The sequence below is a fragment of the Lacerta agilis genome, chromosome 8 (assembly GCF_009819535.1).
Source record: "Lacerta agilis isolate rLacAgi1 chromosome 8, rLacAgi1.pri, whole genome shotgun sequence".
NCBI lineage: Eukaryota > Metazoa > Chordata > Lepidosauria > Squamata > Lacertidae > Lacerta > Lacerta agilis.
The window spans coordinates 4672862-4699571 of NC_046319.1; the positions used below are offsets into that span (position 1 = coordinate 4672862).

At 46.7% G+C, this 26710-nt stretch overlaps 1 protein-coding gene across 1 annotated transcript; it reads left to right on the forward strand.

Moving 5' to 3' along the window:
* Positions 1-765: 765 nt before the first annotated feature.
* LOC117052305 (aldo-keto reductase family 1 member B1-like) lies at positions 766-26710 on the forward strand. The gene is made up of 10 exons (XM_033159121.1): positions 766-889; positions 14285-14452; positions 15052-15168; positions 16914-16991; positions 17711-17827; positions 19772-19878; positions 21400-21487; positions 24086-24169; positions 24926-25014; positions 26395-26710. The coding sequence occupies exons 1-10, from the start codon at positions 818-820 to the stop codon at positions 26435-26437; spliced, it is 963 nt and encodes a 320-aa protein (XP_033015012.1). The 5' UTR covers positions 766-817; the 3' UTR covers positions 26438-26710.

Genomic DNA, 26710 nt, shown 5'->3' on the forward strand with positions numbered 1-26710 from the left:
CCGGCCCCTGGGCCTTAGGTTGCCTACCCCTGCCTTAAGCAAACCGCAATGCCCAGAATTCTTTGCACTGAATGTACACAGCCAGCGCCTGCCATCCTTCTGGAGAGTTCATGGCAACAGTAGTCATGGCCAAAGGGCCGACTCTGCCACAGGGCAAAGTGAGGCAATCGCCTTGGGTGGCAGACATGGACAACGGCCCCTTAGCTGCTCCTTTTAAGCTCTGGGGCCATTCCTCTCTCTCTCTCAAAGGACAGAGTTATTTACAGTACAAAGGGCTGTCAGTGCTGTGGAAAATGCTGTCCGATTCCCAGTACTGAGTTAAGACTCAACAGTCAATCCACTTGGCTTCTGTGCAAGGAATAATGAGGGGTGTCACCTTGTACTGTGCCTCAGGCAGCAAAATGTCTTGGGCCGGCCTTGTATGGCCAATGCAAACACATGCATGCAACCACAAAGCCTTCTCTCTTGTGATTCCTGCTTTGCAGGGCGTTGGGCTAGATGACCAATGGGGTCCCTTCCAACTCTACCATTCCATGATTCACTGACCCTCGCAGGCATGCCCCCACACGCACGCACCCCATCTGAAATGTATAAGGTCTTTATGTTTTTTTGAAGGGTGGGACTTCACGGTCCGGCTTCAGATAGTTATGTAAAAGTTTTCACCCTCGAGCCTTGCATTGGCTGCAAACATAGCCAATGACTGGGGAGCGTGTGGGTGTTGCAAATTCCCCAGTTTCCTAGATGCCGTGCATAAAAACCCAGCGCCTGGAACGGTGAAAGGGGACAGCTGAGAGAAACCAAACTCCAAAGAGTCCCGATGGCTTCCACTACATTCCTGACTCTGCCTTCTGGCAAGAAGATGCCCCAGCTTGGCCTGGGCACCTGGCTGGTAAGCAAAAAGGATGCCTTGCTCATTTTAATTTTTGTTCCTCTCTCGCTGTCAGGAAACCTGGTGGGAAGCTGAGAGCCAGACCTCCTCAAAACTTTCTCCCAATTTAGGGGTGGCTGTGGGATTCACTTGAGAGAAATGCACCTTTCCCCAGTCAGTGGCAGTTTGTTTTATTTATTTATAAAGGCATTTACATACCACTATCCAGAAAAGGAGGGGACCCAGGTGGCGCTGTGGCTTAAACCACTGTGCCTAGGACTTGCTGATTGGAAGGTCGGCAGTTCGAATCCCTGCGACGGGGTGAGCTCCCGTTGCTCGGTCCCTCCTCCTGCCCACCTAGCAGTTCAAAAGCACGTCAAAAGTGCAAGTAGATAAATAGGTACCGCTCCGGCGGGAAGGTAAACGTGGTTTCCATGCGCTGCTCAAGTTCGCCAGAAGCAGCTTTGTCATGCTGGCCACATGATCCGGAAGCTGTACGCCTGCTCCCTCGGCCAGTAACGCGAGATGAGCGCCACAACCCCTGAGTCGGACACGACTGGACCTAATGGTCAGGGGTCCCTTTACCTTTTTATCCAGAAAAGGTATCGGAGCCATTTACAACAATTGAATGTTAAACCACACAATCAAAACTTTATTTTAAAAAGTTTAAATCAGAAATCGGTGAACTGTTATGGAAAGATGGCCTGGCGGAATAGTAAAGTTTTCATGAGGTACTTAAAAGTTGGCACAGAAGGCACCTGCTGAATCTCTTGTGGCAGAGAGTTCCACAGCACTAGGCCAATGAGACTAAAGGCTCAGCTCCTTGCTGTTGTAAAATGCACCCCACCAACTTGAGGAATGGCCAGTGATGCTCCTGCAGATGATCACAGTGATCGAGCTGGGATTTGAGGGTTCAGGAGGTTCCTGAGGTACTCTGGACCTAAGTTGTTCTGGGCTTTGTTGATTAATACAAGGACCTTGAACGTGGCTTGGCAGTAGATGGGGAGCCAGTGCAAATGCTGGGGGGGGGGGAATTAGGAATGGAAAGAGGGCTCTTGTGCTCGTTCCCTACTTGTGGGTTTCCTAAAGGCATCTGGGAGAATAGGATGCTGGACTAGGTGGGCCACTGGTCTGGTCCAGCAGCCACCCTCTTCTTACTTATTATTATTTTATTTACTGCATTTCTATCCCCCCCCCCTTTTCTCTGCTGAGCTCAAGGTGGCAGAACGTGGTTTCCCCCCTCCTCATTTAACCCCCACGGCAACCCTGCAAGATAGGTTAGGCTGAGAGGGAGTCACTGCCCCCCAAGGTCATCCAGTGAGCTTCACGGCCGAGTGGGGATTCGAACCCAGGTCTCTTGCAGGCTCTAGTCCAATACTCTAACCATTACACCACACTGACTCTCAAGTTCTTATCTGTAGCCATGATCTTTTGTTTTCTGTTAATAATTTTAATATTTCTTGTAAACTACATGGAAGCTTTACTATAATCAAGTGGTATGTAATTTTTTTTATTAATATTTTTTATAATCTGGCAGGCCAGAAGTTAGCCAACCATGATCTAAACATTGGAGGAGGAGAGAGACCTTTGAGTTTAGCAAATAAGTTGACTAAGACTGAGGTTTATTGTAGGGAGACGGAGGTTTTGCTCCTTTCTAAATGCTACTATAAGATTCAGTAGAGGCCACTAGCTTAGATAGCTTTGGGTAAGGAAAAAAAAATCCCAAAAATTCATGAAGGATTGGTGGAGCTTCCATGTTCAGGGATAGTCTACCTTTGAATACTTGCTGGGAGGAAAGGAGAAAGGAGGCTTGCTGCCTTCATGCCCCACCTGTGAGCGTTTCAGAGGCATATGGCAGGCTGTTCTTGGAGATGCAATAATGGGCTGAGTTTGAGGCTGTGTAAAAGGTAAAGGTACCCCTGACCATCAGGTCCAGTCGTGTCCGACTCTGGGGTCGCAGCGCTCATCTCGCTCTATAGGCTGAGGGAGCCGGCATTTGTCCGCAGACAGCTTCCGGGTCATGTGGCCAGCATGACAAAGCCGCTTTCTGGCGAACCAGAGCAGCGCACGGAAACGCCGTTTACCTTCCCGCTGGAGCGGTCCCTATTTATCTACTTGCACTTTGATGTGCTTTCGAACTGCTAGGTGGGCAGGAGCTGGGACCGAACAACGGGAGCTCACCCCGTTGCGGGGATTCGAACCGCCGACCGTCTGATCAGCAAGCCCTAGACTCTTTTTTTGTTTTGAAGGGACCCAGGTGGCGCTGTGGGTTAAAACACAGAGTCTAGGGCTTGGCCAGTAAAGCGAAATGAGCGCCGCAACCCCAGAGTCGGACATGACTGGACCTGATGGTCAGGGGTCCCTTTATCTTTTACCTTTACACACCACTATATCTTGAAAGCACATTCAAAGCACTTCCTTGTTGTCATATCAACAATATTCCTTTGCTTTTCTGTTAGGATTATGTAATGTATATGATAAGACACAGCTGCATGCACGTCCTCTAGTTCCTCTTTGGTTTCTTAATTGAGTTGAGAATGCTTCCTCCCTACTTAACAACCATCTCTTAAGGTATGCACCTCTTAAAGTTTATTTTGATGCAAGTCCCCTGTATGTTCAAATGGCCTTAGTCTCTAGTAATACATTTAAAACTTCAGCCTCAAATTAAAAACCCCCAAGCACCTTAAATACTATTAGTCAATAAATTGTGGCATCAGCTTTCAGTTTGTCAGATTTGTGTTTATTGGCTGAAATTCATTCTCATTCATTTAATTTGCAAGAGCAGATATACTGGAATGTCCCATTCTATAATGTGAATGTTACTAGCACTGGTTGTAAAATGGGGCCTTTGTTGAAATGAAAGAAAGTTTTGAGAAATTATGTGCTAAATTAAATTTGATTAATTCAAATTAGGCACAGTGAGAAGGAGATTTAACATTTGTGACATTTATTAGGAGGTCTGTGTGTGTGTGTGTGTGTGTGTGTGTGTGAGAGAGAGAGAGAGAGAGAGAGAGAGAGAGAGAGAGAGAGAGAGAGAGAGAGAGAGAGAGCGCATAGGGAATCAGGGATTATTCCATGCCCATTTTCCCCGGAGAGATCAGCTTTGCTGCCAGGGTTTAACTTGGCAATACAGTACTGCACTCTCTCTCTCTCTCTCTCTTTCTCTCACCCTTCCCTCCTTCCTCCCTTCTCTCTCTCTCTCTCTCTCTCTCTCTCTCTCTCTCCCTTCCTTCCTTCCTTCCTTCTCTCTCTCTCTCTTCCCTCCTTCCTCCCTTCTCTCTCTCTCTCTCTCTCTCTCTTTCTCTCTCCCTCCCTTCCTTCCTTCCTTCCTTCCTTCCTTCCTTCCTTCCCCCCCTCTCCCTTCCCTCCTTCCTCCCTTCTCTCTCTCTCTCTCTCTCTCTGTCTCTCTCCCTTCCTTCCTTCCTTCCTTCCTTCCTTCCTTCCTTCCTTCCTTCCTTCCTTCTCTCTCTCTCTCCCTTCCTTCCTTCCTTCATTCTCTCTCTCTCTCTCTCTCTCTCTCTCCCTCCCTCCCTTCCTTCAATTGGCCGGGGGGGGGGCGGGGTGCGCCAGAAGGTGATCTCGCCTAGGGCGCAAAAAACCCTAGCACCGGCCCTGGCTCAGAGCATGATCTGCTGGTGACCACAGCTTAGCAGTTCCCTTGCTACTGACGCTCATTTTGAGCTCTTGATAACGGATGACAAAGAACTTTCTTAGTGGACCTTTAACCTAAAGAGCAAAATGCTTTGTGGTTTGTAATGGAAACAGTGCCGGGGGGGGGCATTGCAAAGCAAAACGAATCCGCTTTGGGAGGTGGCTTACGAGCACGCCCGTTTTCAACTCTGGGGTGTAGGAGCCCCCATTCCTCAATCGGGTGCCCTCTGCCTGTTTGGGGGACTAAAACACCCCTCCACTGCTAGCCATCATGGCCCTGCTAGATGGGTCTGCAGTTGTAACCACTGTCATAATTATCCATATCCTTTTCCCCAGGCTGGGACTCAAAGTGACTTGCCCAAATTAAAATGACACAGATAAAAGAGAAAAAAGCTTAAAACTTATAGAAAGGTAAAGGGACCCCTGACCATTAGGTCCAGTCGCGGACGATTCTGAGGTTGCAGCGCTCATCTCATGTTACTGGCTGAGGGAGCCGGCGTACAGCTTCCGGGTCATGTGGCCAGCATGACAAAGCCGCTTCTGGCGAACCAGAGCAGCGCACGGAAACGCCGTTTACCTTCCCGCTGGAGCAGTACCTATTTATCTACTTGCACTTGGTGTGCTTTCGAACTGCTAGGTTGGCAGGAGCAGGGACTGAGAAATGGGAGCTCACCCCGTTGCAGGGATTCGAACCGCCGACCTGATCGGCAGGCCCTAGGCTCTGTGGTTTAGACCACCGCGCCACCCGCGTCCCTTCAAAACTTATAGTAGACAATCGTTAAAAAGTAACCAAGATCTAACAAAGCTCTAATGGAAGTAAAACGAACTATTTAAAAGCAGGTGTTTACAGCACATCTGGGTGGGGGGTGTCAGGTTGGGAAGAGCTGCTCTGGAGGGGGAACGGGCCCCTCCCAGGCCTGCTGCATTCGGGGCAAGCTGGCAACTTTTCCCAGCCCCATCTTGCCCCGCAGCAGCTCTCCCTGTCCAGAAGAGCCAGATTTTGGCAGGTGGGAAGAGTCCGTTGGCTGGACGGAGAGATGAAATAAGAAACATTTTGCTCTGGAAATCTTATCCCATCCTGGGCAGCCAGGAAGCGCCTTGGGGAAAGGCAGGGGAAGGAGAGGAGAGGAACCAGCGGCTGGCCACCTTCCTTGTCCGACAGAAAGGCCCCTACTTCGCCCCAGGCGACCAAGCCCCAGCTGAGCTCCGGAACATCCACCCTCCCTCTCTCCCGTCCTTTGGGGGAAGGAACAGCCAAGCACAGCACAGCAGAGGAGCCACATCAACACCCCTGTCAGCTGGCGGTGACCCCAGCAATTATTACCGTGATTCATATAATTGTAAAGTTGGAAAGAATCCCAAGGGTCAGCTAGTCAAGCAGCTCAGAATGCAGTTAGATAGCACTTACATCGTGACCAAGGCTCTTCCAAGTCTCCAACAGTCCTGTGGGGTAGACCAGTACTATTGTCCCCATAACTTTTCTTTATGCTTTAAATCCTCCAGCAGGCATGTCCAAAGTCCGTTTCGGGTGCCTAATACGACCCCTGTGGCAGTTTATTTCCTGGATGTAAAATCCTAAAAAAAAACCTCAACAACTCCAGTCCTTAAAAAAGGTCAACAATTTTGGTCGGCCCTCGTGGGCCTTCACTTCATCAAATCTGGCCCTCTTTGAAAAAAGTTTGGACGCCACTGCGGGAACGAAAGGCAGGTTCTCTCCCAGACTTTCCTGATGACAACCTTGCGGGGTAGAAGGGGGGGGCAGGGATCCCACCTCCAATACTGAAGATAGCACATGCCCACCATGGCTGGCAGACACTGGTCCTCTTTATTTGCCATGAAACTGCTCACTGAAGTTGACTTTGCCTGACCTAAGGTGATTTGTGGCACAGGGGGCGGGAAGGGGGGCACATCTCTTTCAGGCCCAGGCTGCTAATTTTTATAGCGGAGGGTGTCGGATATACACCATAAAAATATTTTCAGGGCAGGCTGCATCATCAAACTATATAAAATCAGCAAGAACAACCTTATGAAATCTATAGGACACAACATAAAATAAAGAAGACCATTTCTCCCTTGGTCATCCTGTGATAAATAGGCCATTCTTAATTCAAGAAGAAACTCTGGTGGAAGAGGGATGTTTTAGTCTGGGTTCTTCAGTAAATGGGCTCCCTGCCCCCCAGCCCAGCATAATTCGCATCAGCCAACCCTCTCCCCTTCTTGCCAGAATACCAATTTCCTTTGTTTACACAAACACAAAATTTATTCCAGTTGGCGTAAACCTGGCTCCGGGCAGGACTTCTTTCAGGACAAAAAAAACAAAAACCCACTCACGTTCTGACTTTGAGAACAGCATAACGCAAAGCAGACTTCTTTGCTTGCTTGGCAAATTGAGGTCAGGCTCGCTGTGACATCCGAAGAAGAGAGAAAGACGGTCTTCGTAGCAAAGACGGCAGCAGCTTTGGGGCAGTTTTTGGTGGGCAACAGGGGCTGGGCGTGATGTGAGTTGAACTACAGTTTGTGGACTACAGTCGACTCTACGCCATCAGTTCTATAACGAAGATAGGCAGCATAGAAATGAATTTAAATGAAATAAATACGTAAAAGGATTATGGTGGGGTGTGGGAAGGGACCATTTTCAGGCAGAGCGTCAGATCACCTGAATAGAATAGGGATGGACAGGGTCAGATCCAAAAGTGGCTGGGGCCACATACACACAACCATACACATTCCCAGTACACAAACACACACACAAACAATGGGTAGAGTTAGTGATTGTTTTCTTGGGTTTGGGTAATACTTGGAGAACAGTGGTTTATTCAATGCTTTTAACTTTAAGCTACTACAAAGTTACAGAGCTGGTAAATTCTAATCTGTTTAAGCACCCTTTTTTTTTTTTAAGTGCAAATTGCAAAATGAATTATGCAAAATTTACAATGGAGAGGAAAAAGCCAGATGTATAGAGTTTGCAAACAGGTGTTCCCAAAGGCAACGAACAAAATCTGTTTCGCAGTAAATCTATACACATTTGTGGCATTAATTTGTTTTTTAGAAATATATTCTAAAGTGGTTTCTTATGTACATTAAGGATACATATTTAAAATCTGATTGTGGTTATATTGACAGATCTTTTTCTTATGTTTGTACATCTAATTAAATAGTAGCAATATATTATAGGGTGTTTTTTAAAAACCTTTTACAATTTTTTTTACCCATGACACTCAAAATATTAATGAGTCTCTTGTGCGCTCTCTGCACAATCAAGTGAATGTTCTTAATGCAGGGTCAAAACAAAATGAAATAAAAAATTCCTTCCAGTAGCACCTTAGAGACCAACTAAGTTAGTTCTTAGTGCAGGGTGGAAGGTGGCAAAGGGCCTCTTGCAAAATCAGATTTTACATTCTAGTCCATGAATATTAACACAATATACATTGGAAATGCAAAACAAGTGTATGGTTTAGGTATGTCTAGCCTGGAGAAGAAAAGACTGAGGGGTGCTATGATGGCCATCTCCAAATATCTAAAAGGCTGTCACATGGAAGATGAAGCAAGGTTGTTTTCTGCTGCTCCAAAGGGTAGGACCTGAACCCATGGCTTCAAATTACAAGAATGGAGATTCTGACTAAACTTTAGGAAGAACCTTCTAATGGTAAGAGCTATTTGATAGTTGAGCAGACTGCCTCAGAAGATGGTGGACTTTCATTGGAAGTTTTTAAATAGAGACTGGATGGCCCCTTGTCAGGGATTTTAAAGCTGTGTACTCCTGCCCACCTAGCAGTTCAAAAGCACGTCAAAGTGCAAGTAGATGAATAGGTGGGAAGGTAAATGGCGTTTCCGTGCGCTGCTCTGGTTCGCCAGAAGCGGCTTAGTCATGCTGGCCACATGACCTGGAAACTGAACGCCGGCTCCCTCGGCCAGTAAAGCGAGATGAGCACCGCAACCCCAGAGTAGCCCGCGACTGGACCTAACGGTCAGGGGTCCCTTTACCTTTACCTATTCCTGCATTGCAATGGGTTGGACTAGATGTCCATTGGGTTCCCTTCCAACTCTACGATTCTATGATTTAAATACACGTGTTGGAGTTGAGTATCATTTAAATTGGTGGGACTGACTTTTGAACAATATGCATAGGTTGTCATTTTCCAAAGCGCTAGTTCTTACAGAAAGGCAGATAAGCCATTTCTTTTTAAACCCCGTGAAACTTCTAATCTACAGGGCTCTTGAAATCATTTTACAGATACTGGAAATTCCCAAACGGTCCATTTGGACTTTTGAAGAACTTACTATGGGCAGCAAAACTTTTTTTCTTTGCAGCCACGGGGCCTGCCTTAATGTTATGCATGATTTCACAGAAAATTGTGCATTTGTTCTTGCCCTCCCCCACAAAAGGCTTCCACTGGCTCCGTTCCACAATTCAGAATTAAGATGCCGTTTGCTTGACTGACACAGGTTTCGAGTTGTATTTCCTGAGGCCAAGCCCAAAATTAAGTAAGCCCAGATGGAAGGCTTGGAAGCTTCAGTTCTCTCCTCCACCGCCCCCTGCCGCATAAACAATTTAATCTTAGCTGAGATGTGGGGGACTTCTTCACGCAGCACAGAGTTAAATTATGGCAGTGATGGCCACCATCTTGGATGGCTTTAAGAGAAGATTGGACAAATTCATGGAGAAGAGGGCCATCAGTGGCTACTGGCCAAGATGGCTATGATCTGCCTTCACAGTCAGAGGCAGCAATGCTTCTTTGTTTTCCAGCAACTGGGATTCAGAAGGGGAGAGGGCTCTCGTGCTCGGATCCTGCTTGCAGGTTTCCCATTGGAGCATCCAGTTGGCGCCTGTGAGAACAGGTTGCTGGACTAAATGGGCTCTTCTGATGTTCTTACATGTGTGCAGCAGGTGAAGCCAGCTGCAGTCATACAAGGCTGGATTCTGCAAACTGGGTAACCTTGTTATACTTCCAGTGGCTTCCTCATGAGAAGACTCCCAACTGCCCACCGACTGCAGAGTAGGAAACGATTGGCTGCGCCATCTCAACAGAAAGGGAGCCATATCTGTCAGAGTGCCCATTAAGTGGGACACTGTTATGTATTGAAGTTCTCACCCTAGGCCACCAGGGGTGTTGTGCATATACCGGTAGTTTTCACTCAGGTCCACATCAGTTAATTTAGGCCGGGAACCCTGGGCTGTTGTTGTTACAATGTTGTCAGCCGGCTGCCTATAAAAGCAGGGCCGGCTAAGCTGTTTGTGTTCAGTGCAGTTCCAGCTTACTTATAAAGAGCTACTTGGAGAAATCTCTGTGTTGTCTGCTAGGTCCACCCACTACTTAATAGACACAATCTAAGCAACGCACTATGCGATTCCTTGAAATATCCCAGAGGTACAAACACTTATGACACATGGTGTGGCTTCTGGTAAGAATAGGACAAGATTCTCTCTCTCTCTCTCTATAATTGCTTATTTCACATCATCATCTTCTTTTGTTCATCTGATAAATATAATTTTATCAAGCATTTTCAGGGCAGCTCACAACATTTAAAAAAGGATGACAATAAGATGGTTAAATCAAATTAATCAACCCAGTCAGTTGCAGTCTCCCTCACAGGGTTGTGGGGTGGGGCAAGTCTAACTGCACAGCACTTTGTAAATGATGTACAATCCTTGCAACTTGCTTGCATTTGACTTGCACAATTGCAGCTTCACAAATTTGGCAGGTCGGAGAAATAAAAATCTCTTTCCACTGTGGGCTTTCCTGCTGCAGTGAGAGCTGTTCATCTTTCAGGCTTGCTTACTGGGCTCTGGGAGTTTCCCAGAGCCTGGGAAGAAAGGTGAAGAGCTTAAAACCTTGCTGCTTTGCGTCAGGGTGGGGTGGGACAAGGCCTGCTTGGTGCACTGGTTACACAAAAGTAGGATTGTTCACGCAGGGGCGGTTCTGGGGTTGTTCTAGCTACACTCAATTTCAACTTTACGCACAATCTCAGAACCTAACCCCTGCCCAAGTCATGAGTAGACTGTCTCTCTATAGGATGGAGAACCCTAGCAGTCAGAATGAGGAGGCATCTGCCACGGCTAGTTCTTGCAAGTTGCTTCCTCAGCTGTGCCTCCGGGGTGAAGGCCCTGTTCTTGCTCAGTCCATTTGGCTTAAATCTGCACCCCAAATTCCTGGTGCAGGTTCCCCGTTATTTCACCCAGACTAATGTTCGGACAAAAGTTGGAGCGCAGATGAAGGACGGCCTCCCAGCCTGGCTGTTTACAGAAGGAGGCCTCTGCCGTGTCACGCAAGGCCCCTGGCCACGTTGCCAGCCCCGAGGCTGCCTTGAACGGTCGGCATCTGCGCCTCCAACACAGAGCCAGCCTGCCCAACCTCTCGCTCAATGCTTCCTTGTTCTGCAAAGCTGGCAGCCACCTCCATTGGGCGTTATCATGCCAAAATCACAGCCACACGCAGAGGCATGTGACGACTGTTCTGCCAGCTTAATCCCATCCACACCCTGCAAGCTAAGTGGAGCATTGAGCCAGCCATGAAACTTATTGAGAGAAAGCCACCTGAGGGCACATCTGCACAAGTGACTTACAGCGGCCTAACCCTTCCTCTCCCCTGGGGAGCAGGGAGTTCTGAGAGAGAGGCATGGGAGGAATGTCCTCTACCTCTATGAGAGAATCTTTGGCAGCAGCCAGCTCTCTTAGATCACATCCAGATGACCTGTTTCTTGAGCTTTCATCCTCGTTTGTTTGCACAAAGTCTTTGAGGAGGATATAGAATCAACGAATTGTAGAGTTGGGAGGGAGCCAAAGGGCCATCTTGTCCCAATTACATCTATTGCTTATTGAACAACAATTTCTTTGGGCAGAGGTTATGCAACAGGCGTCATCAACACAGTACCCATGGACACCAGTGTGCCAAGCAGCATGTTGCATGCATCTTAGCATATATCTCCTCAAAAATCCACAATGCACAAGAGGTCATTTACTCTTCCTGCTCAGATCCTGTTTGCACAGCCTCAGCCAATCCTACAACATGCCCCCTTAGCCATGCCTTCCGTTCACTGGTTGCCAGGATTGGCACTGGGTGCCCACCTTCCCACAAGTGTGGCAGCTGATGTCGGTTCCTTCCAACCCATTGAGGAAGAAGGCTGCGCTGGGGAGAGCATACCCACACCAAGATGTGCTCATCCTGTCTCTCTTTTCTGCTCTTTTACATGTGGCAGCCATTTTGTGCTGTGCCACACCTCCAGGGCAGCCATTTTGTGACTGATGCCTACAGCACTCTCTCCAAACTTTTGGTGGGGCCCCCCATTACAATGTCACATCAAGTAACCACTATTGTACACTCTTCTTGTCACTTGAAACCATTGGTTCAAGTCCTACCTCCCAGAGCCAGGAGAAAACAAGCTTCTTCCATGTAACAGGCCTTTATATATTTGAAGATGGCTATCATACCTCCTCTTTCTGGAGTTCTCAAAAGCTTTCATACACTATTTTGTGTCGTTTTGATTTGCCTAATTAAGCCTATTGGCCTAATAATGGATTGGGGTTGTATTATTTATTTATTTATTTAATTTATTGCATTTATATACTACTGTTTCCTCCAAGGAGCTTAAGGTGAGCTACCTGGTTCTCCCCTTCTTCACAACAGCCCTGTGAAGTAGGTTAGACTGAGAGGCAGTGACTGGCCTCCAAGGATTCCCAGTGAGCTTCATGGCAGAGTGGGGATTTGAATCCTGGCCACCCAAGGCCTAGTCTGATGCTCTAACCACTACACCACGTTGTCTTTCATTTGAACTCTTGCCTCTTTCTTTCTTGTGAGATGGGACAACTGAGCCTGGCTGATGAGACCAGAAAAGGTGCAAAGCCAGGGAGCCTGGCTGTGGCAGGGGGTTGTGTGTGTGTTTCTCCAGAGGCCCAGAGCACCTTCCTGTGCCTCGCCTTGCCAGAGAGCTGGGGTTGCCCGAGGGACTCGGCCACAAGGCAAATAAAGCAGGTGGTTTCAGGCGCAACAGCAAAGGAGCTCCTTTCTTCTCTGTTCAAATAGACAGAGCTCAAATTCTGATCCAGCCCTTGTTGACGTGAAATGGGAAAGGGCCAGTTCAAGATAATGGTTTGTGCTATCAAGTTCTTGCTTAACAAGGAAAATAAATAGTACCCAGCCCTCGCGTACACCCCTCTCAACGGGTGGACAGGGGTTTTGGTGTCCAGTTAATTCATTCAGGTCTGACTTTTGCTTCTTCCGGTTCTCCCCCCCCCCACAGACCATGGGTGGTTCCCCTAAATCTGGCCACAAAAGGGCCGTTTACCTGCAGTGTTCCCCCCTACCCAGTTTAGATGTGCATCTTACTAGGAATGCTGACCATGATACTCCGACATCAGAGGGGGAAAAAGGGACTTTGAGAATGGAAGAAATGTTTAGGATTTGGTTAAAATGGGTTGATTTAATATTTTTTAAAGATGGAATTAGAAGTAACAAGAGCAACAGTTTTACTGAGTTAAGAGAAGAAAGGATACAAGAAGCTAAGATTTGAATAATGATGTTTTATTTGATAAGAATAAGTTTTATGATTTAAGATAAGTTGATTATAATTATAAGATTAAGATTAGTTGTAAGAAACTAGATTTGATTATGTTACAAAGTTACTGAAGAAGAATAGAAATGAACGCATTAGAAAGGGCGTGAGGAAGTCCTAAGCTTAAGAGTTAAAGATGTAAAGGATTTTAAGTAATATGTGTTTATTGGGTGTATTGTGTTGTTATGTGTGGGGCGTGGGTATTTGTAATGTGGTTTAATTTGGGAAATCCAATAAATTTTTATTTAAAAAAAATAGATGTGCATTTACGCTGCTCAGGATGTCGGATCATGCCCACAGAGCACCTGACTGCTTAAGTCTTTAACAGGATTCTTTAGCTGAGATCTGTGCATTGCAAGGAGTTGGACTGTCACTGGATAACCCTGCGAGTCTCTTCCAGCCCTACAGTTTTGTGATCTTAGGCCAACAATTGACTGCCTTTGTGTCTGCTGCGGATCAGGTCAGATCAAAGACGTTGTTGCCCTAGATAGAATGTGTGCTACCCTTTATACGACTCACCTAGGGAAAGGTTTCAGTTTTGTTTCATAATTTCCTGGAAGATCAACCAGATTATTTGAGAATTAATGGTTGCTGGCCAGTGCGCACGCATTTGTAACCTGGCACAGGGGGGCTTCCCAAGCTGTGGTCCAGGCAGCAGCAGCTGTCCATGAGCTTCATTCAGGTGGCCATAGGGACTCTGTGGATTTGTGGTTGGAGACAGCAGGCAGCACATCCATCACGCTAAATATTCATGTTGATTTTTTAATTCTTGAAGTCTCCTTGTCTCAGACCACTTGAAACTTGATCAGTGGTCTTGGTGGACCATTCGGTGCTTTTTCTGTCTTTTCCAGCAACTGTACTGTGTTGTGCTAGATTAGTCATAGCATCGTTAAATCCTAAAATTGGCTGGGACACCCAAGGGTCATCTAGTCCAACCCCCTGCAATGCAGAAATCACAGCTAAGGAATCTCTGACAGATGGCCATCCAACCACTGTTTAGAAACCTCCGGTAAAAGAGTCTGAGATGCCAAATGATTTCTAATCCAATTTTTTTTTTTTGCTGCTTATATTTATTATATATTGCACTGAACCCCTGACTTCCTCTCTCACTTCCAGGCATCACCTATGCTTTCCATGTGTGTTTGTGAAAGGTAGGTCTTGAGGGCATGATATCTGCATTTCCAAGCGTCAAATGAAATCTTTTCTTTCTGTCAGTCTCCTCCAGGTATCGTCCAGGGGGCCGTTGAAGTGGCGATAAAAATCGGCTACCGGCATATTGACTGCGCCTACTTTTACGACAACGAGGGGGCCATCGGGGAAGCTCTCGAGAAAGTGCTGAAGGAAGGGACAGTGAAGAGAGATGACCTTTTTATTGTCAGTAAGGTGAGCTGCTGCTGCTGCCAAGAAGATATGAAGCCATGAATACAAGTCCCTGGGGGAGGCTGGGTCTGAAATAAGCTTTGAAAGCAAAATCCAGAAGTCTTGAAGTTTCTAGTCCACAGCTTCAAGTTCAAATTTCAGAGACCGGATTTCCAAATTGGCATCTTGTTTTCCCATCATTTGGTGGATACAAAGGCGAGGAAGTTTTTCCAGAGAAGATCCCACCCTTGTATTAAAGCCTTTGATACTTTTTTAAATAAGAGAGATTACAACAATATTTAAATAAAATTTCCAGTTATTTTGAATTCGTGCCAGCTTTTAGACATGCACAGATTCTGGTTAGGGAAACTTTATGGAAGACAATCTTACTCGGCTACGAGTGATCGCCAGAGAAGAAGGGAAACTGCCTGTGTCCTGTGATGCTGCGAGGAACAACAGCAAGAAGGGCTGCTGTCCTCAGGCTATCCATTGGGGCACCTGATTTATATAGGGAACAGGCTGCTGTCCTAGAGGGGCCTCTGGCCTGATCCAGGCACAATGCACTTCTGATGTTCTAAAATCCATGTCTCCTCAGACTCACTTGAATGCTCTTCCTTTGGCAGCTGTGGAATAGCTACCATGCTCCTGAAGATGTGAAGCCAGCTTGCCTGGAAACCCTGAAGCTGCTGCGTCTGGATTACCTGGATCTGTACCTGATGCACTCTCCCATGGGCATTAAGGTGAAATGGAAGTCCCCTTGGTTATCCTGAGCTGCTCATTCTTCCAGCTGTTTCCCCGGAAAGGTCTCTCTGGAAATGCCCTGCTCTGTCTAATCTGGAAGACCCCACCCTATAGCCCTTGATTGTGCTGAGTTTTTTTTGGGGGGGGGGAGGAGAGACACTTTGCGGCTACACAGGAGTCAGGGAAATGCACTCTGCATCAGCTCAGGGGCATTTACGCCTGTTTGCGTTTTGTACGTTTCAGTAGCACCGAGACTTGCAACTCAGAATAAAGGCTGCCTTTGGTCTGCTGTCAGTTTCAGTGTAGGGAGTTTGGATATTCACAGGTGGGGCTCACCTGAAGCAATGAAGCAGTAGGCAGACAGATCTGCCCCATGGAAAGTGATCCATGGGGTGGCTCCTCTGCACAAGCCTTGCAGAAATGAACAGCACCCGTGCAAGAGGCTGGCCGTCATGTCCTGTTCATTTCAGTATGGCTCTTGCACGAGCAGAGCTTTCCAAACTGTGTGTCGTGATGACACGTTCGTGTGTCGGCTGCAGTGTGTAAATATGTCAAGTGAATGCTCCCCGTGCTGCTCCTGAGGCTGGAAAGGGGTTTAACCTCTGGTTTGCTTGTAAAACTGAGTGACCGTGTCGCTGAATGATGCAAAACTGAATGAAGCATGTCTAAAAAGCGTGTCACCATGTCACATGAAAAGTTTAGAAAGCTCTGTGCTAGAGGAATAATCTGTGTCGCAGGTACAGCAGGAGGGAAACGGGCACCACCTGGTGGCAGCAAGACGATCCTGCTGCATGCCATCCTGGTTGACTTTATTCAGTACTGGACTGGTGGACTCAGGGAGTGCTCATGGTCCATGGGTCAGGGGGCACAATATTTGCCTTGCCCCGGGCACTGGCAACCCACACTATGCCACTGGCACCAATATGTCTCCTTGACAAGGGAGCTTAGGTATGCCTGCTTGGGGGGTGTGTGTGGCAAGGCAGGTGTGAATAGCCATGCCTTGATGGCTAGCACAGTCTCTCTCCCCCTCATGCTCTCATTCTCCTTTGTGTAGGATAAGGATAAGGATAAGGATAAGGAATAATTTATTGGCCATGTACATTTTCCAACATACTTGGAATTTTGCTTCGGCTACATTGCAATGTAAACATACCTTATACAAACACTGTTCCACTCACAATACAATGACACTGCAAAGAAACCCACCCATAACTGGCCTCCCCTTCCGCTACACAACTATGAATTTAACAATTTAATGGCTCAAGGGGAAAAACTGTTCCTGTGCCTGGCTGTTTTTGTGTATAAAGTCCTGTAGCGACGTCCAGATGGAAGTAGATCAAATAGATGATGACCGGGATGCAAAGGATCTGCGACAATTCCCTCTGCTCTCTTCCTAACTCGGGTAGCATAGAGTGTCTCTATTGAAGTCAAGCTGGCACCAATTACCATTTCTGCAATTCTTACTGCTCATTGGAGCCTTTTCTTGTCCATCTTGGAGGCTGTGCCGTACCAAGCAGTAATAGAATTACAGAGATCAGTTTCAATGATGCCTCTGTAAAATTGGATCAACACTTGCTGGGGCAATTTAAATTTCCTTAGTTGACACAGGAAATACAACCTCTGGTGAACCTTTTAAATAATACTATTGATGTTGCCTGACCAATTTAAGTTTTGAGAAATTATATATGCCTTGATGGCTAGCACAGTCTCTCTTCTCCTCATGCTCTCATTCTCCTTCGTGTAGAACGTCAAGGGTGATACCTTGCCCCAGAAGGATGGGAAGGTTCTGCAGACTGATGTCGATTACGTGGACACGTGGAAGGTAAGCAACAACCACTGTGCCTCTTGCCACAAGTTGCCTGCTGGATCAGAGTCCTGCTGATAGAGACACCGCCAAGGAAAGGGGCTCCTGACTTGGGAGTAAGCCCCACCGAATTCAATGGGCCTTCCGGGTAGTCATGGCTAGGCTTACACTGTCTGTCATGTTCCTGTCCTAGGGACTAGTTCACACACAGAATCATAGTAAGCAACAAACATAGGCAGCTTCTTAGAAAGTCCACCTTGTATCCCTGGTGGTGGGAGAGAACAATGCTCTGAGGGCAGCTCATCTTTCTAAAGTCCCCCCCCCCTGACTTTGGAGGGGCATGACTTCTGACCCTTTCTGACCAATAAGATGCTGAGTTCGTTAGTCAGATCTTGTACCTCTCCCATAGGCCTCTTAACCACCATTTTTTTTTTTGCAGAGACTGGCAGGAGATAAGTGACAGACTAGCCTATAGAAATAGCGGGGGCAGGTTAGGGTCTTTCTTCGCAGCCCACGCCACCCCCAAAACACACAGAGCTACTACTTCATACCTTTGTCTACCAGCCAGGTGTGTAGAGAAAACACAACTGGATCCTCTTCCCTCCCATGTCCCCTGTTGCCTCTAGAGTGACCTTTGCCAACCTGGTGCCCTGCAGATGTTTTGGACTACAACTCCCATCATCCTTTGCCAGGGACCAGCTGCTCTTAAACTTTTGGACTTGTCCCTTTTCTTGCAGGCTATGGAGAAGCTGGTGGACGAGGGCCTGGTGAAGTGTATTGGGGTGGCCAACTTCAACCAGTGCCAATTGGAGCGGCTGCTCTCCATCGCAAGAATTAAGCCAGATGTTCTCCAGGTATTCTTCTTCTTCCTCCTCCTCCTCCTCCTTCCATTTGGAAGTGTCAGAACTGCATCCAATAGGAGGGAGGCCATGTTAGACAGCCCTGGCCATGGGCTCAAATTCCCACTTGCTTGAGAATGCACCTGGTGGCCTTAGAAGCTCATGTTATGTGCCACCCCACTCTCCAAGCAGTGAGAGACTCCAGGGGTTCCACGTTTGTAGCCAGGGTTTGGTTTCCTTGTGCTGTTTTTAGGATGTATGGTGTAATCTTATGCAACCCGAGCATAAGATGGCGGGACTCACAGCACCAGCACCAACAGATCTTGAATCTCCATTAGTCACAGCTTTGGATTCAGCACAGAGCAAGCAGGTCTCTGTTTCTCCATCTCGCAGCCTGCTTCCAGCTCAGCTCTGTCTCTCACACTCTGGCTACTGTTCTCTTACCTAGAAGCTAGTGAGCAGCTGGAGGAAAGGCCCACCATCACTTGTTCTAGTTCTTGCAACGTAGCCCATTCTTTTGGGATGCTGATGAGGAGGACACTTAAGTGGCCAGCTAAGGTCTTTGTCTTACAAAAAAAAATCTTGTCTGGTAAGTCCAGCAACCTCTTCTGTTAGATTCTGACCCTCACTAGGTATAGGACCCCAGTAATGGGAAGGGACTCAGGGTATCATCCTGGCTGACTCCCCAAACCCACAACATCATACAGAGATGGACTTTGGTCTTGCAAATTTCAGTGGCACCCTGTGCAAGGGCAAAATTCACCACATCACAGGTGTAGTGCCCTGTGGTGCCCCCTAGGTTTGGCCTCCAGTGGGGGGGACGGACAGGTTGTGCTGCATCGTATAGGTGCAGAAGAAGATGTCTCTAGGTGCTTGCTGAGATGGTTGGATAGTGTTCTCGAAGCGACTAGCATGAGTTTGGCCAAACTGCGGGAGGCAGTGAAAGATAGGCATGCCTGACATGCTCTGGTCCATGGGGTCACGAAGAGTCGGACATGACTGAACGACTGAATGACAACAACAATTAAGCATGCTTCCAAGAGGACAGATGAAAAGCCAAAGCCTTGAGGTAGAAGCAATGAGTCTGTCCATTTTGGTTTGTCTCCGTTTTCCTCTCTCAAACATAGGTTGCCACATTTCCACATGGTGCATGTTTAGAAACCCTACAGCTCCAGCACACAGAAAGCTGTGTTGCTGTTACAGTAACCAGAGAGAGAGAGAGAGAGAGAGAGAGAGAGAGAGAGAGAGAGAGAGAGAGAGAGCTGAGCTAGAAACAGGTTGGAAGATGGAGAAACAGAAACCTGTTTAAAAACTCATTAAAACTCAGCAGCACTGCAGCGCACATGTCACCTAAGACACACATTTTTGTAAGCAATTCTGCCTAATAACACACATTGCTGCAGAGCTTCTTTTCTCAAATATAATGCACACTTTCCCTAGACATATGCATTTTGGAACACATTTTTAGGTTGCGCAGCCGCATTGCCAAATTAGGAGTGTGAATTTTGAAGAACAGTTGCATTTTGATTTGTGCATTTCAGGAAGTGCAAATTGGGCTGAATCAGATTTCTCTCCCCCTCCCACATCCCTACCCTGGAGGCTTAGTGAGGGCAGCTGGCCGGACAGACTGGCACACCTTGCAGCTTATCATTGGCTCTGGGCTCAACACTGTAAAACACATTCAGTCTTTAAACACTGCGGTTGAGGAAGGCAATAATGGGCTACATTGGATAGCCCTGTCCCAGGAGTGGGCACTTTAATCAGCTCTGCATATTTTGTTCATGCAGTGAATTATTATCTCCCATGAGTGGGCTCACTCTGCAACCTCCCAGTCCATCATTCCTCCACCCCCTGCCCCATTTTCAGGAGGCTTCCAGGCCTTTGGGGCTGTTTTCCTTAATGAGACATAATCCGTTTCCTTGTCAATAACTCTCTAGCCTCTCTCTCTTTCCTCCACAGGTGGAGAGCCACGTATACCAGACCCAGCGCAAGCTGATTGCTTTCACCAAGTCCAAAAATATGGCCCTCACTGGATACAGCCCCTTGACATCCCCCAAGCGTCCCTTGTAAGACACTGTCTTTTGTACCTTAAGGGCCCCCTGTTCTGCTCTGCACAACTTACGCATCTTCAGTATTTCCTTTGGCAGGCAATACCGGGTGGGGGGTGGGATGGCTAGCCTGCGAAGAAGGGCCCCTGCGAGTGGCTTGTGGACTTGGCATGCGTCCTGATTTCCCTGCACACAGCCTATGGCAGATAATAGATTATACCCAGTCTCTATTGAGCATTCATTCTGTTTTCTTTGGGTTGGATATTTATATGACAATAAGCATCCTGCCTCCATCCTGGTCCCTCTTTCCGTGTGTCATTCGGCCACTCCACACTTTCCCATCCTCATTACATTCCAAACCTCCCCCAGCAAACAAACCCCTCTCCTTTAAAGTGGATTGGTTGTGCTAGGGCAGGGGTGGCCAACTTCCATAAGACTGCGATCTACTCACAGAATTAAAAACTGGCAGTGATCTACCCCCTTTTGCAGGGCTTAGGTCGAGGTTTTTGAGCTTCTTTAGGTAGGAAAGCCATCCGTGTTTTGGGGGGTTTGGGTCAAAGTTGAGCTTTTTTTTCAGGAGGTAAAGTCCTGTTTGGGGGGCTTCAGGGCAAAGATGTAGAGCTTTTCTTAGGGGAGCCAAAGCTGCTGAGCTTCTTTGGGGGGAGCCAGTGATCTACCACAGATGTCCAGTGATTTACCAGTAGATCGCGATCTAGGGCAACAGAACCTTTCAACTCACTTTAATGGTGCAGACACACACCTGCAATTTGGGGGATGTGCTTCAATCCCTTCTGAAAAATAGTGAGAGTCTGTCTGGAGCAGCCACCCTCAAACTCAGCCCTCCAGATGTTTTGGGACTACAATTCCCATCATCCCTGACTACTGGTCCTGTTAGCTAGGGATGATGGGAGTTGTAGTCCCAAAACATCTGGAGGGCCGAGTTTGGGGATGCCTGGTCTGGAGGCACCCTGAGTTACATCAGAACACAGTTATCCCATGGAGCTTCATTCCTATAAACTAGGACCAGGTGGAGTGGAGCTGTTGGGAGTGAAGGAAGTTTCCCCCCAAACCTGGTCAGCTCTTGCATGTAAATGGTACCAAACCAGAATCACCAGAGCAGTCAACTCACCAAAGGTGTTGTGACTTGATTTACTGAGTTAAAAAGCAGGTGATTAATCAGTTGATTTGATTCAAATGTGTGTTCATATTACTCTTATTGAGACACCGAGGAAAAGGAAGATGATTTGTAATTTGATTTTTTTAAAAAAAACCATATGTTAGACCTTTAATAACCTCATTTTCTCTTTAATTCATTGCTACAAACATTCAACACAAGCAAAGTAGATTGAAAACCAGTCCTATCAATTAAGGTATTTCTCCGCTCCCAATCCCCCCCCCCCCCGAATTAGCTTTGGTTGCTTAATCCACATGCTGATAGCCCCGGGCTCCTTTGGAAGGGAGGCATACACACTTTAAAAAATAATTGATTAACAATGCAAAAGAAAACAGCCTTAGTTTGAAAGGCTCTTTCCCCTCTAGCCCTCCAGGTCCTCTGGATCCTAAGAATGGCATGGAGGACCCTGTGGTGAAGGAGATTGCTAAGAAGCATGGGAAATCCCCAGCTCAGGTAAAGTGTTCGAGGTGTTCGTGGAGGTGTGTGCAAATGGTACCTGTTCAAACGGAAAACTTCTCCCTTTTTGCAAGTTGGCAGAGAGCAAGGCAACGGTACCAGTTTCGAAAGAGTTGTATTAATTTTGCTTGCCAAAGAATTCACAATCATGCAACACAACCACTAAAGTGCTGCAAAGATTGTTTCTCTAACTAGCCAGCCAACCTAGTAGCACAGAGGGATGGGTGGAGGGGGGCACTGGAGGGCATCTCGCAGAGTCCTTTCCCTCAAAATGTCTGTGTCCCTAAAGTACCGTACTTACCATTTTCCTGCCATTAGTTGTTCAGTCCAAGTCTCTTTCTCTGTTGACGAAGGCCAAAGTTGCATGGCAGGCAAGCTGACATTGTGATTGCAGGGGTCTTTGGTCTTGTCAGGATGCTGTTGTCCTTTGTGGAAGACCACTGCCCTGACTAGGCAATTTCAACCAGTCCTTGCCTTGACAAGCTGTAACTTCCAAGGAAAGGAGATCGCTTCTTGGTTCCCCAAAGTCAAAGCCCTGCTTATCTGAGATGGTTCAAATTGCTGAAAGCTATTGTCGGCTGAGTTAACATCCAGTCAGACAGTTTCTCCTTCATTCAGCATGTGACTGGTATCTGAAGAAGTGTGCATGCACATGAAAGCTCATACCAAGAACAAACTTAGTTGGTCTCTAAGGTGCTACTGGAAGGATTTTTTTATTTTGTTTTGACTACATTTAAAAGAGTCGTATGATAGAGATAATGGAAGCAAAAGTGTCGTGAATACATGAGTCCACAAGGTTTATTGAACAAAATAGCTGTTCTTGATCATGGTTCCAGTTACAGGTAGGTAGCCGTGTTGGTCTGCCATAGTCAAAACAAAATAAAATAAAAAATTCCTTCCAGTAGCACCTTAGAGAAGTGGCTGAATTGCAACTAATCACCAAACTTAAAACCATGGAGAAACCTGGTCTGAACAAAGACATTGGATTCTTATCTCATTATACATGACAAAGCTATCTTTAGCCATCTCACCCCTTGCCTTTTCCTGTAAGACCAATTGCAGTCGTTAACAGTCGTCAACAGGTTTTCCACACCTATTAGCTGATCACCCATTCCCACTACCCTTCTGAGTAATACCCCTCCCCACTCCCTCACTATATATAAGGGTCTGGTGACTTCCGTTTCAGTGTACCTGAAGAAGCGTACATGCAAGAACAAACTTAGTTGGTCTCTAATGTGCTATTGGAAGGAATTTTTTATTTTATTTTGTTTTATCATGGTTGTTATTGCATGTACAGTTTTTCTTGAGCTACTTCTAGGGCTTCACGTGAGTTAGAAATAACAATTTAAAAATCCAGTAAAGGATTTTAAAAAACATAACAAAACACCTTAATGTTTTAGAATGCCTCTTCCTGAATGGTCTCCTAATAAACAGCTTCAGGACGTTGGTCAGGCTCTGACTTTGGTGGATCTCTGGAATGCCCTTTCCTAAACCACTTCTCTTTGTGCCTTTGCTCTCTGAAGTCAGTGCAGTGGCAAGGAACGGTCTTTGTTGTTGGTCTAAGGATTGGGGAGGGACCATAGACTCAGATACACAGCTACAAATAAAACGTTTTAAGTGTGTTTTAAGTGCAATATACAATGTGACACTGGATGGCGATGGCGAGCCTTAGGGAAAATTCAATTTATTTTAAACACTTTTTTTAAAAATAAAAGCATTCTCAGAACGTTTTTTATATGTATAACTGCATGAAGAAGCTCCTATGTTCAGTCCCTGACACTTCCAGTTAAAAGATTTGATAGCAAAACTGGGAAAGACCTTGGAGAACTCTGTGGGCAAAGCAGATGATAATGGGCTACATCATCTCATCTGATCCTGTGTATAAGACAGCTCCGAATATTCACAAGGATGCACCATGGCACAGAAGCTGTATCAGGAAGGGGATGGTAGATTCTTACATGGAATCTGAATTGACTGGCACTGCATAACTGCTACTTGCAGTATCTGGGATAGTAAGAATCTCTTCCAGGTGACCAGGTGGGGGGGAGCTTTTTCTACAACTGACAAAGAAAGATAAGAAAAGTTTCCTGTCACAGAGTCAGACCACTGCTCCATTTAGCTCTGTACTGGCAACACTGGCCAGCAGTATCTCTGCAGGGTTCCAGGCAGAGGTATCTCTCAGCCGTACCCAGAGAGGCCAGGGATTGTACCTGCAGAGACAGCGACTCCTTCTATTCACATGCATCACTAACAATATCCACGGATGTATGCTGGCAAGCTATATTATTATTACCAATAATATTTATTTCTAACCACCTCCCTTTTCTGTTTAAAAACACACACACGAAGTGTTTGCAGCGAAGGCACAGTAAAAATATTTGCAAGGCCTTTGTGGTGGCTGTACAGTGGAGGGGGCACTGACCATCCCATGGGTGAGGGCAGCTGGTTCAAGGCAAACTGGGTTGGTGGTCCTGGCTCTTGAAAGAGTCAGGTGTCCAAGTTTGTGATTATGAATGTTGCCAGTTCCCTGACACAGCAAGTACACGGAGAGTCCAAATGATGACCAGTCTCTATGTATCGCCAATGTCTCCACAGATTCTGATCCGCTTCAACATTCAGCGGGGCATAGCCACTATTCCAAAAAGCCAGACACCTGCTCACATCATCGAGAATTCAAAGGTAAAGTAGACATCATGCTCCTTCTGCTTTATACGCTTCAAGATGCTGCAGACTGGAGGCTGAAAGGGCCAAAGTTTGGGATGCTACTTCAAGTATTAATCGTGTGATTTTGCTGTTAAGGGGCAAGTAAGCTCTTCTGTACTTGATTATTTGAATATTTGTTCCTTTGGACTATTAAGCACTGAGAGTATACCACGTATTTTAAATCCGCATGAAAATAAATATAAAATTGCAGCATTAAGCTAGATCTTGAAATGCCCATGATGATATTCAACTATCTTGTATTCCGAGCAGACAAACTGGAAATTAATGGACATGACTAAGTTGGGTCCATTAATTTCAGTGGAAATTACTTAGATGGTTATCACCCAAAAAGACCAGTATCACAGTTAAACAATATCAACTTAAAATGGCCAATTTTTGTTTTACAAAAGGGAGGGAGGAGTTCGCCTATGTAACCTCAGCCAAATGGAAGGCCAAACACTGAGTTTTGGCACATGGGTTGTGAAAGTCTCTTATAACCCCATATAATTTGCCTCCCTCTGACATTGGGGTCAAAAGGTAGTTGGGGTGGTGGTCCCTGGAGCAGGAGAAAGCAGTTAAAAAAATAAATCCATTAATATCTTTGCTACCAACTTGAAAGTAAGGGGGTTTAAAGTTTCTGTCTTGGATATCAAGGCCTCAGATCCTTTGGGGTTTTCTCCTTTTCGAAGACTGCACCTACCTGCAAAAGCCATTGCTTCTGTTCTTTTATAGGTTTTTGATTTCCGAATGACTGATGAAGAAATGAAAAAGCTGGAATCGCTGCACTGTGGGGCACGAGCTGTGGCCTGGGACATCTTAGGGTGAGTCTGTGCGCTGAAAACATTGGACACTTTAGGGTGTGCAATACGTAATTATTTTATTGCCGTAAAGGTAAAGGGGCCCCTGACCATCAGGTCCAGTTGTGTCCGACTCTGGGGTTGCGGCTCTCATCTCGCTCTATAGGCCGAGGGAGCCGGCGTTTGTCCGCAGACAGCTTCCGGGTCATGTGGCAAGCATGACTAAGCTGCTTCTGGCAAACCAGAGCAGCGCACCCCGTGGCAGGGATTCGAACCGCCGACCTTCTGATCAGCAAGCCCTAGACCCTGTGGTTTAACCCACAGCACCACCTGGGTCCATTATTGCCTTGTATCTCACCTTTTTCTTAAAGATGCTCAAAGTGGTGCATGTGGTTCCCCCCCCCCATTTAATCCCCACAACAACCCTGTGAGGTAGGTTAGGCTGAGAGGCAGTGACTGGCACATGGTCACTTACGGCCGAGTGGGGATTTGAACCATGGTCTCCCAGGTCCTAGTCTAATGCGCTAACCACTATGCCACACTGACTTCCCAGCACAACATGGAGAGCAAAGGTGCTGTCTAGGTGGATGAAACACCCACATTGGCCTCTGTTTGACCTGTAAATAGGAGAAATGTGGCTTTCCTGAGCTCTCTCCAGCTCAGTTTCCCTCTGTAGCACAATTGTCATGAGGCTGTTGACAGTCAGATTGGCCAATTAAGACGGGCCACAGCTCCTTAGCGATAAACCCACCCACCGCATTCAACAGATTTGCCAGAGACAGCAACTCAAGTGTTCAGTGTCCTTATGTAATGCCAAGGGCAGCACAGCTGGTAAAGACTGAGCAGAGGTTTGACCCCACATAGTGGTGGCCAACTTTTCGGGTGAGCACCCTGCAACTCAAAACCACAGGAGGCAGCACTAACTTTGTTGGGTGCCTTGTTTATTTATTTCATAAATTTATACCTCGCTTGATTGTTAAAAAACAACAACAACCAAAAACCTCAAGGTGGTTTACAAAAGAGCGAAAACAATAAAATTACCAGTAAAAACAACTCTTCAAAACATTCATAACATAAAATCAGCAATAAACCAAAAACAGATCAAAACGCACAGCAACATTCTATACGTCTGGTTAGCCTTGTCTAAACAAAAATGTTTTTAGCAAGTGCCAAAAAGAGTACAGCCAAGCTGCCTGCCCGGTATCAATAGGCAGAGAGTTCCAGAGTGTAGATGCTGCCACACTTAACTTTAGCATCTTCACGCGGACACGAGGCTTTGTAAGCATTGTTCCTATTTGGAAACAGCCGTATGTGGCAGGAACGACCAGCGTTCAAAGCAAAGCTTTTAGGTTGAAGATGCTGCAGTGCTGTCAGTGATTTAAGGAGTGTTGCTTTTCCTTGCAGGATGGGGACCCACAAGTTCTACCCTTTTACCAAGGATGAGTGATTCTGCAAGCAACAGCGCTCACCCCTCCCAGGCTTCAAGGCATGGAAATAATGGAGACGGCTTTTGCATTTTGTATCTAACCAAAGCGAGTTGATTCTGCTCCTTGTCCTCCCTGTGTCTCATGGGACATAAGCGAAATGAGCACCAGTGGTTTGTCTGCAGTGAGGTCTGGTGGAAGGGGGGGTTCAGCTGTGCATCTGTGTCTGCTGGACTTTACCCTGCCCCACTGGCGGAGGAAGGGGTGTATGGTAGGTGTCATCCTTGGGGAGGGGG

Bases quoted from the DNA above. Each gene is read 5' to 3' on its own strand.
- LOC117052305 (XM_033159121.1), top strand. From the start codon at position 818: ATGGCTTCCACTACATTCCTGACTCTGCCTTCTGGCAAGAAGATGCCC. The intron at 17,828-19,771 runs GTATTCTTCTTC...TTTCCTCCACAG, and splicing joins TTAAGCCAGATGTTCTCCAG to GTGGAGAGCCACGTATACCA. The intron at 24,170-24,925 runs GTAAAGTAGACA...GTTCTTTTATAG, and splicing joins ACATCATCGAGAATTCAAAG to GTTTTTGATTTCCGAATGAC.